Source organism: Buceros rhinoceros, unplaced genomic scaffold (genome assembly GCF_000710305.1).
Source record: "Buceros rhinoceros silvestris isolate BGI_N320 unplaced genomic scaffold, ASM71030v1 scaffold5304, whole genome shotgun sequence".
NCBI classification, from domain to species: Eukaryota; Metazoa; Chordata; class Aves; order Bucerotiformes; family Bucerotidae; genus Buceros; species Buceros rhinoceros.
In genome coordinates this window covers 60383-71651 of record NW_010406362.1, presented here as the reverse complement: position 1 = coordinate 71651, position 11269 = coordinate 60383, and the positions used below count along the sequence as shown (strand labels likewise).

General features: G+C 35.8%; 1 protein-coding gene across 1 annotated transcript in view; it reads left to right on the top strand.

The window, feature by feature from the left end:
• Positions 1 to 11269, top strand: part of IPO11 (importin 11) — a 77216-nt gene that overhangs the window by 38758 nt on the left and 27189 nt on the right. Inside the window, exons 22-27 of the mRNA XM_010134049.1 lie at positions 407 to 483; positions 1277 to 1356; positions 1940 to 2020; positions 5324 to 5419; positions 6994 to 7107; positions 7990 to 8111. Of these exons, the coding sequence (XP_010132351.1) occupies positions 407 to 483; positions 1277 to 1356; positions 1940 to 2020; positions 5324 to 5419; positions 6994 to 7107; positions 7990 to 8111 (570 nt within the window). The remainder of the gene's footprint in view (positions 1 to 406; positions 484 to 1276; positions 1357 to 1939; positions 2021 to 5323; positions 5420 to 6993; positions 7108 to 7989; positions 8112 to 11269) is intronic.

The following is an 11269-nucleotide window of genomic DNA, read 5'->3' as shown; positions in this document are numbered from 1 at the left end:
GGCTCGAGCTTTGAGCTGGCTGCCACAACAGCTGCTAGTTTGAGGTATAAAGTACTACACGTGTTGTCCTTATACCATGAATATTTCCCTCTGTCCACCTTCTCTGGGTTCCCAAACTGGGTGCTTGGGCATTCTCACAGATGCACTTTGGAGGTTATGTTGTCTTTATTAAAAGACAGTAGCGTGTTTTTTCTTTTGTTTCCTACCTTAGCAAGGCCCATGCCTGTACTGATAGGTGCGTTAAGAGCTAATGCTGCACTAGAAATACACTTCAACTAATTATTACACATTTTTTTTGGATTTTATAGATGGTTACTTGAAGTTACAGTGTTTTACATCTGTCAAAATGATTGTTCAATCATTTATTCATAGATAATCTGAAATATTTTACTTATTCTGTTCTTAGGTTAGTGACGTTGGAGAATAGTCCATGTCTTACACCTGAGCTCCTGAGAATATTTCAGAACATGTCTGCCCTTCTCGGTAAGATACAGGAGCAGAATGTTGCGTTTGGTATCAAGGCTTCATTTCCCTTGCGTAACTGACATCCCTTCAAAGATAGTGGTACTGTCACTGATGTACAACGACCATTCACACTATCAGTGAAACTCTGAAACTTTTTGTTTTGCTATGTGTTTATTGCTGTTCTGGGGCAATTTTTTTGAAAAAGTCTTACAGGTACTACCTGAGGACATGTCTTTTTTTGTCTCTTCAAACTGCTGCTGCATACTATGTCCTGTGTATATCCATACCTGAAATAGATATGCTTTCCTTCCTCAAATAGTCACGGTATGGCCTAAAGCTTGGTGTGTGTCAGTCCAAAAGCTGTGGCATTGCAGGTCAGAAGACCAGAACTGCGATCTTTATTTCACTCTTTCTACTCAGCATTTGCTGACTCAAATATGAGAGAGATCATTTGTCAGTAATTGCAGATCTCTTTAAGTTCATGTTTCATTTGTTCTATCCTTAATAACTTCTTACCCTTCAATCACATCCAAAACTTGACTTTTTTTTTTAATTACCGATGGCTTCTGAGGTCATAGGATTTCTTTTTTTGTGCTTCCATTTGAGAACAAGAAAGCTGTTATCTCTCTTGTATCATTGTCTCTGGCATGGAGACAGAATCTGAATGTTACTGAATCTAAGGTAACTTTTTTCTTTTTGTAGGCATCTGGCACTTAAAAGCTGTGTGAGGAAAAAGACTTCTAGAAGTCAATTGTTGTAGTTGTACTTCAGTTTGTGATGAGGTTCTGAACTGTGATTTCTTTTTTTCCAGAGCTGAGTTCAGAAAACCTCAAAAATTGCTTTAAGATCATCAATGCTTACATTTTCTTATCATCATCTGAATTTTTACAGGTATGTTACCATTATGTAAAAGATTCATATTAGCACATTAGTTCCATACTGGCAAACTATTTTTTTCTCTCATATTGGAAAACATCATGTACACAAACATTTATACTCTTATTTGTTTATGTGTATACGAGCATATTATACTAATGTTAGGTCTTTATGGAATGTGGTGAACAATCAAATCAAATTTGAGAAAAATTGCTATTTACGGTTAATGTTTTCTGGATTGATTTAGTACTTTGGTACCTGAAAAGGTCCTATGCAGGGTAGTAATAGTTACTCTGTCCTACTAGATTAAAATTACAATCACAAATTCTAACAAAATTGAACTAGAGATACTGTATCTTCTTCTTACGCCTTCGTAAGAAACTTGGTTGAGATTGAATTTTTGAAAAACATGCAATGTAAACAAAACCCAAACCACTTAGATTAAATTTCATGTAGTTCAGGAAAGACAAGTATTTTAGCAAATATGATCTTGAAGAGTAATTTGGCCTTTGGACGTATATAATCCCTAATGTGTTGGGTTTTGAAATATATACATAGATACAAAATGTGTTTGCATAACACCTTTTCATTTTTTCAGATGTATGCTGCTGATTTATGCCGGTCATTCTGTGAACTTTTGAAGGACATTACTACTGAGGGTCAAGTTCAAGTGTTAAAGGTAGCGTGTAATAAAAATAATAGCCAGATACTCAGCTCTGTGTATCTGTTATTCTTGCTAGTGTTTTTTCAGGTTAAAGTAATATTTTCAAGTATGATAAATGAACATGTAGAAGAAAACAGCTTGTTTAGCACTTGTTGACATTGGAATAAGTGGTGGTTTAAACTACATATTTAAAGTTAATGAGATTCTAAAGTGGTGCCCTTAAGTAGGTGAGGTCTAAGGTAGTTTAAGTCCTGTTTGTATAGATGGATTTAGTTTAAGAGTCCCTGTTATCTTTCCCATTTGACTATTTTCCAGATTACTATAGAAAGGAGGTTATAGCTGGGTCTTGGATCTTCATGAAAATACTTTGTTCTGCAGCCTGTCAACAGCACACTTAAATAGCCAGATGACCAATCACTGCACTATGAAGATAATGCTATGTATAGAAAATCTTGAGAGCATTGAGTTCCAAAACAAGGGGCTTGTAACTTATTTAGTCTTTGGCTGTCTGAAGACTCATGGAAGGTACAGAAAGCTAGTTGAAGCTATTTTTTTCTTGTTGAATTTTAGAATGAAGACTACCACAGTATAACACAGAAGATACTTACACTTCTAATTACAATATAAAAGGGCAAAATCAAGCTGATTAATGAGGTTTAGGAGTTATCCTAATTGAGTTTTCAGCTTTGTTCAAAATTCAGAAAATTTTATTATTTTTACGAAAATGCAACATTAAGAAATGATTCAAGCTTCAAGTTAAAATCATACTTGTATGTTTGTAAACTAGGTTCTTTTTGAGTTTCTTATAAAAATGTGCAACGGTAATAGTCTAATTGCTATATCTAACCATTCAGTTCTGAGTTTTATCTGTACCCTACCAAGCAGTATTGATCCCTTTGCTAATACAAATGACAATAATAATATTGTATCTACTAATTCTTTTAATATTAGTTTTCCTTCAGTAATCAATACTAATAAAAATAATTGTACAGTTCAATTTTGTAACTGCACATTTGAAAAACTAGCAAGATAAGGGTTAAGTAGTAAGTCTGTATACATAAGTGTATTATAGAAACTTTTTAGGCGAGTTTACGATTAAGCAGTGAATTATGGAGAATAACATTTTTCTGCATTTTTGTATGATTGCTAGAACCTAGTAGGTCTAGGACCAAACTTTTCCAATCTTTATTGAATATTGGATGTATGTCCTCTCTATCACATTCCTTTGTGTAGTGTACCTGCATTTGTACCAGTGTTCAGTCTTTGCGTTTGGCATATGTTGCTATTGTAATGGCAACAACTGCTTAAATGGAGTTTAAGGTTTTTCAAAGTACTAAAAAAGCTACTTTTGCATGAGCTTCAAACGATATTGTGAAAGATGTTACGAAAATCATAAGCTTTTGAAATACTAAGCATAATGCTGTAAATGTGCCTTTTGAAGAATTTCAGGAAATTAAATTGGAGTATACACTGAAAGATAGTTGAGAAATAACTGTAATAAGTATTACTACTTACATTTCCAATGGCTTCACTAGCTGGGAACTCTATGTGGCTTGTAAAAACTTGGACTCTAATTCAGTTCATTATAAATGCAATGGAGGAAAAAAATTAGATCTCACCTGCCTCTGATGGGCTGTACAACTGCTTGTAGAATCCCAGGACAGAAAACAACAGGAGGAATTGATAGTCCTTCCCGTTTTGTAGTTCCTGCGGTGAAGAGCCCAAGGACTCTAGTTCTGGAATTTTAAAATGTCAATTCCTCTCTATCAGTACTCTTATTTAGAGTCTAGAGATGGGCAAAGGTTTGATGTAGCAGCTTTTAATCAGATCTCTAAAGTGGAATGATACAGCTAATACAGTATCATTTATCTTCTTGGCTCCCAGTGCGATCTTGCATTAGCCGCAAAATTTTTCCGGTATACTTTGAACACCTTGCTATTATGCTGACTTTATTCCAAGGGAATAACTGAGCTATAATCCATACGAGTATTGTTACAGGAAGCAAAATGTTTTGTCAGGTGTCACGATGCTGACTTGTTAAATAAAAACCCCTTAATGTTGGGAACAGAAACACCCGGAGGTATTCTCTGAAGTATTTCCTACAAATAGCTTTGGCTGGATTGAAAATAGACATTAGAACAGTAAAGAAATGGGTAAGGTTGAAAAATGCTACTTTAGACTTATAAGAAAATTTATCACAAGTTGCTGAGGCTTGATGTGGCTTTGTTTTTTTAATTATCTGAGACAGAAAATAAAAGGTTTGATAAGACTCTGTGCAAGCAGCAAGCTAGCTAAACTTCCAATGCCCAGAAAAGATGAGTGGGGGAAAACTTTTGTTCATCTCCATGTCATGGCGTATTAAAAGTCTACAGAACTGAGAGATGGGGAGAGGGGTCAACTGCTTAAGATCTCTCTCAAGGTGGGAAATGGAGGACATTAAATGAAGCTAAGTTTAAAAAGAAAAAACGCAAGATTTAGGGAGACTGGACAAGAGCACAGAAGAGTAGTTCCTTGTGGAAGTCTCTCTGAGCTGGAAATAGGTGGAGACTGGGAAGAGAATTTAAGGGAGGTACCTTTACAGTTCTTTTACATGCATTGTACACATCTGTGTGTAGTTTGTCTCTACTTACACGTAGGAGTGAACAGGTATCAGCTCACTGTTATCACAACCTCTTCCCCTCTCCATCTTGGTACGAAGGAAGAGTCCAAACAGTTGGGTGAAAGAAAGCCTGAAGAACACAGGAGAGAAAAAAAACCCTCACCATACTTTGTGGAACAGCCCACGGGGGAAAAAGAGCTGAGAAGCAAAGCTTAAAGAATGTAAGAACTGGTACAAGAGCAGGATATTAAGAATAACACATCTAAGAGCACTTGTTTCTTGATCACCTGCAAAAAGATGATAGGTTGTAGTCAATAGTTCTTCAAAGAAGTTACAGGACAAAGGTATAGAAATAAGCCTTAAATTGATGGTGCTTCTCCCTGCCAGTCCATCTCATCAAGATGCTTTTCCTGCAGCCTCTATCAAGGTCCTTCCTGCCAACACACCTCATCAGCTTTGCCAGGGCCAGGAGCAGACTGATGAGGAGGTGCCTTGCTAGGCCGGTTTCACTTGACATGTCAGTTTTCATCAGGTCCATTATCCACGTCAGGTTTGCAGAGTACTTCACTAGAATATACTTTCAGCTATCCTGGATTTTTCTGATATTTAGTGGTAAACGTCCTGTCAGGACTTTCTATATAGACCAGTACTTGTAGATTTAAAGCTTCAGTTAAGATTTTCAAATGTACTTTTTTGTTTCATTTGCTTTTGTTCTTAAGGTTGTGGAAAATGTCCTAAAAGTAAACCCTATTTTGGGTCCTCAAATGTTTCAACCTCTTCTACCATCAATATTCAGGGGAATTATAGATGGGGAGGTAAGAGTTACTTTTTAACTGCTCTCTGCTTTTCCTGTTAAATGGGACAAGACCTTCTGTTGTCTGTCCCAGCTTTTTCTTATCGAGATTATGTTTTCTGTTAAGAACATCTGTTAGATCTTTGACAGCTGTTTAAAAGTCTGTAAAAGTAACACAGTAGTGCGAGAGTTAAAGCAACATCGATCCATTTGTCATCTAGTGTTTATTTTAATAAAATAACATACATTTTATTCTGCCATGCCTTCACTGTTAACACTGATATGGTGCTATGACCTCATGCTTAGTTAATCCTCTGTAAGTTTTGGAGGGTTTTGTTCAGGTTTTTTAAAGATACTTACGCTGGTGCTTTAAGTGTATCTGCACCAGAGAAAACCAAACCAGGCAAGAAGATTGACCTGACCTTCTTTTTCTAATTCACATATCTAATATGAGGAGCTGAAGGATGCAAGAATTCTTTGTGTGAGATAGAAGGGGATTTAAGATTTTGCTCACTTAGATGTCATAAGTTCTCCCATTTTTCTCTCTTTGCCTTCAACAAATTTCCACTTTGGATAAAAAGGAGTAAAACCCAATATGCTTTAAATGTATTGAACCTTGCAATATTAGCAGTAGATTAAAAAAAAGCTTTAATCAGCAGAATCAGTGGGTGGAATTCTCTATGCTTTTGACATTTTTGATCAAAACCTTTGCTTTTTTTTCAGAGTTAAAGACTTAGATATCACTATTTGGCTCCCATTATTGTTGAGTTAAATAAGATATTTCCAAGACTAGAGCATGTAATATTGCCTAGTGGTATACTTTTTGCTGTACAGAACGTGGAAAAATACAGTTTGCTTGAGGACACACATTTTAAGGACACAGAACCGGAGAGGGGATTATTGAAATGTCTTCTGGTTTAAGACTGTAGTAAATTCATTGTTCCCCATTCATAAAAAGTATTATTGTGGGTTAATGTTTTCAGATAAAAGTTGGTATTTTGTTTTTCAAGTCAGCAGTTGTACTAAATGCTTACTGTTAGGTTTTTGATGTTGAATTTAAAACAGAAATCTGTAGCTTCTTTTAAAATTAAAAGTAGTAACAAAAGATAATAAACTAATGAGCTTATTACTGGATCCAGATAATTTTGACAAACTTGCAAATTAGTTACTGGCAAACATATTATAGTTTGAGCGAAATAAGTAACAACAAATTCAGAAATAATAAGCACTTAATGTTACTAAAATTGAACTATAATCAACCTTGAAAGTTATTTTTTTTAACAGTACAATATGCTGTTTGTACCTTAAGATGCAGGCTTTTAAATTTAAAGTAAAATCACTGCAAGTTGTCTTTTCAATTTGGAGAAAACTGACTTTGAGATTGCCATAGTTTTCTTGTCGTAAGAATTGATAAACTCTGGTTTCTCTGCTCAGTCTTTTATTCTTAGGGGATTTAAAATTACAATTTATAATTTCAAATTTAATAAAATACATAGAGGATGCATGCAAGTATTTTCCATGTGTTTCTGCACTATTTATTAAGTTTTTTCCTGTTAATTAAACTAAGCCCCTTTTGTTGGTTTACTTTTGTTTCAGAGATACCCAGTGGTGATGTCTACTTATCTGGGGATTATGGGTAGAGTTCTACTACAAAATGCAAGGTTTTTTTCATTACTTTTGAGCCAGATGGCATGTGAATTGGGTCAGGAGGTAAGGATTTTTGTCTTGGATTGCAGCTGAAATACCAGCTTGTGAAAGTCTTGCATTCTTTGGACCTGAAAGAACTTCTCCGTTTGTTTTGCACGCTTGTTTCTCTGCAGTCCATCTTGCAAAGGGTCCTTTACAATTCTTTGGTCCTTCTTCTAAAATCCTGTATCGAGTTTTACACATTCCCACGATTACTGTAAAACATGTCATTATAAGTTTTCTGCAGTCTCTAAGTCGTCTTACGGCTGCATGCCACAATAAGCCATATAAACCCCTGCAGTTTGCATAGTATTGCAGGACAACAGTTTCTTTCCTCGTTCCATCTTGATGGCTCTTGCAGCAGAGATGGTGGTGTGATCAATCGTGGATGAGGTTCTAGGAGTATTGGGTTCAGTGTGCTGTGGTTGTGCTGAAAAGGTTAATGAGGTTCTTTTGCTGCAAGTGTTCTATGTCTTTAAGTGAACTATTACTAATTTTTTCTGTCTGTAGGTATAATGTAGTTTTCAAACAGGTAAAGATAAGGGTTTTTTTATTTTTCACCGGTGAAGGTAAAACAAGGTAAGTTCACATGCTTTGTATGTATTAGACTGTTATAGGAAAACTGTTTGAGAAATTCACTGTTCTGAATTTGTGTCCTTTCCACCAATTAAATGCTTTTCTAACTTCTAGGTTGCAATTAATGGTGATGGTGGTTCAGGGTCTGGAAGTGCTGTAAGAGAAAATTTTAAAAACTACTTGTTGCTTGGTATTATTGTCAGGTATACATAACTGTATGGTGCCCTTCCCAGATTGAATAATGTATTCGGTTGGTAGAGAAAATAAATTATTTTCTAAATGTGCTGAAATACTCATATATGAAAAGTAATGTTCTGTTTTCCGTTGCAGTTAGACCAAATTCTTGGTAACATGATTGAAATGTGGGTTGATCGGATGGATAACATCACTCAGCCAGAAAGAAGAAAACTTTCTGCTTTGGCATTGCTTTCACTTCTGCCATCACTGAATAGGTAAGCAAATGTACAGTGCCTTAAATAAAAATGCTTTAAAGACCCTTCGGATGGTTTTTAAGGTATTTCACAATTCTGCAGGTAAGTATTCCAATATAAGCAGTTTTATTGCCTCTTCTTTTGCCTAGAGAAACTTTAAAAAGTAGAATTTTCATGCTGCTTTGTATTAACTTTTCGTTTGTTTTCATGGTAATATAGTAAACTTTATTTCATGGAAAAAGTCTTTGGGAAGTGAGAGAACAGTGTTGCATACTTTATAGCCCATTCTCATATTAATACTAAACTATCTCTGATTAAGCAGATGCTTTAGTTGGCTTGTTAGTATGTTAGTGTCCCTTCCAGGGATCAGTGTTTGTTGAGTTTGCCTTCCTGTTGTGGGTGGATTTGAACTTTCATCCTGGTTTTCCCCTTTATGACGTTAAATAGAAGAGTTGCTGTGAAAGACTGTTGATTTCTGTAGCAGGCAGCTCTTACTGCTTTCTCAAGCTGTCGTCATTGCTGAATGTAAACACTAAACACAAGTTTTTAATGAAAATGCTGAATAGTGTTACAGTGACTTCTGAATTGTGTCTATTAGAATTTATGTATACCAGATTTTTAGGTGAGAGTTCAGTCCCTACTTACTTCAGATTATTCTTGTCTGTTTGGAAGTCAGGAAGACAAGATCACATGAGCTCACATTTAGTCTGCCGGATTTCCTGAAAAGTCTTAAGTATTGTCAGATGGGAATTTAGATGTTGCTTACAAATCCTAAAGCTAGGTTTGTATCTGTAAAGCTGTGGAATATGTAGTCCCCACGTAAAAATCAGAAAACTCTTTTGTGTAAAACTTAGAGGCTTCATTGGTCTTAACGTGCAGAGAATCTTTCCTTTTTCATCCGAGATCGTCGGGACAAACAGCTAGTCAAAGGTGATCCAAACAGCTGCTTTGAGAAGACTTTTTTTTCATTAAATATTACAATATTATTTACCTATGAGGATGTTCAGAATGTTCTTAAAGAGGTGTTGTCTGAAATTTATGTTGCTGAACTACATGCCTGTTTTCCTGTGAAGTTTCTTTTAAAGAGAAAGGGAAAAAATGGCTTTAGATAACTGTGTTATTTTGAACTACCTTCAGCTGCTTCAAATTTCCTGCTGCAAAACCCAATTATTTCTGGCAGTCCTTAACATAATAAAACCTTCTGCAAATGACAGCTTTATTTTTCAGATACTCAAATCATTTCAGACAGGCACTTCTCAAATAAAAAGCTTCTCTTTAGTGGACATATTTATGTCAAAGCTCTGAAAATTTTTAGTGTACAACTGATAGACTGCCAGAGCCAAGAATCCCTTCAGACAGAAAGTGTGAAATTGATTCTGTCAAGTGATTGTTCCTTCTGCTACCGAACAACACAAGTCGCTCTGATTTTGCCATTTCATAGGGAATATAATATGCTTGCTGCATCTCACATCTCAAACTGCTCTTAAAAATACATTTTTTTCAAAAGCAGACTTCTTGTTCAAGTCCATTTGCAAAGTTTAAGCAAAAATGTTTTAGACATAATACAGTATTTAAACAAAATATTTTGATTCATATAAACAACATTTACAAGAAAAGCTTAGGTAATTTTTCCTGTTGGAGTATCTCACTAACCAGGTCCCTGATTAGATACTTTTTCAAAGTCCAAAGCCAGTTCAAGATTTCTCTTCTGCAGAGACAGAACAGAATTTTGCCTCCCAAGGATGACCATGAGAACGGACTTGCTTGGGAGGGCCATGCTGAGACTGAAGTGTGGTGGCACAAGTAGCAAGCTCAGATTTTCGAGATTGTGCACTAAGTGAAAATAGGCATCTGCACTGTGTCTAGCACTTCCTGAGGATTTTCTTACTGCCAGTTGCTTCCTCTAGTTGGAGCTGTCCTAAGAGCATCAGATTATTCTAGAGAGGAAGGAGAGGGAAGAGGCAAAAGTACTGGAGGAAAAATGAAAACAATATATATTCTCATTCTTCCCTCATAGTTGCTGTAAGGTTAAAATATTGGTGAAAATATTAAAGAGTGACTTTTTGTGTTCTCTCTCTAAACTCTATAGTATCACTTAATTGTTTTTAGGTACTTTGCTAGTTAGTGGTTGAGTTTATAACTATACATACATGGACTTCAGACTTTCTGCTTTTTAAAGCATTCATTTAAAATGAGTTATGACAAATGTCACAATTTCCTGGTCTAGTTCAGTCATATACCAGTTTGTCTACAATCTTAACGACTTGTTTGCAAACGTACAGCTTCAAGAGTACTTCTAGCATAGTACAGTAGATGGAGTTAGGTTTTATTAGATGTGCCCTTGATCCCCAAAATAGTGTCTAGTAAACATGGTCCGGAACAGCAATCTAACTTTGCTTTAGGCCACTGTGGAGAGGATGTTGACCCATACCACCATCTCAGGTGCTACATGTTGAGATACATATTTTCAGCATTCTTTGTATTTCCTGAGACCAAAGTGGCTAAAATTGTACCTGTCCCCCCTCTCATACCTATGTATATGTATAAGGAAATAGTTTTAATCAGCTTGCATACTATGCTTTTGTCACTTCCTGTAGTGTCAGCATTACAGTGCTTTGGAATGTCCTTATTTTCGGATACTGAAAGCTTTTAATGATTTATTTAGTAAATTAGATTTTTATTCCTCCAGTTATTATCTGTGTATCTTGGTAGAACACAATACTGAAAGATGCTGAAGAGTGATAGGAATATTTTAGTCTCTAATAGGAACTGTAAACAGAATTTGGATAGATACATGTCAGTGATTAGCTTAGTTTGGTGTGGTACCTGACTGTAAGCACAGGTAGCATTTGACACCGAGTTGAAAGCTAAGTGCTTCCATTTTGGTGGTAGGTGTTACAAAGACTATGCCTGTCATTCTTGAGTGTGAGGTTGCCAAGCTTGCTCTTTATCAAAGTCAGTGCTTTCCAAAACAGTCCACTAAGTTTGGTACTGGAGGATAGGTTCATTCTTGCTGGACCTACCACTGTAGAGTGGTACCATTCCAAAGTAGAGGAGACTCCAATGAGTTTGAAATATGAAGCATTTTAATTGATCTTGTCTATTTTCTTTTTAATTTGTGGTACATGAGGAGTATTTCCAGATGCCAGTGTTAATTTTTCCCCTTTTGAGTCCACTGT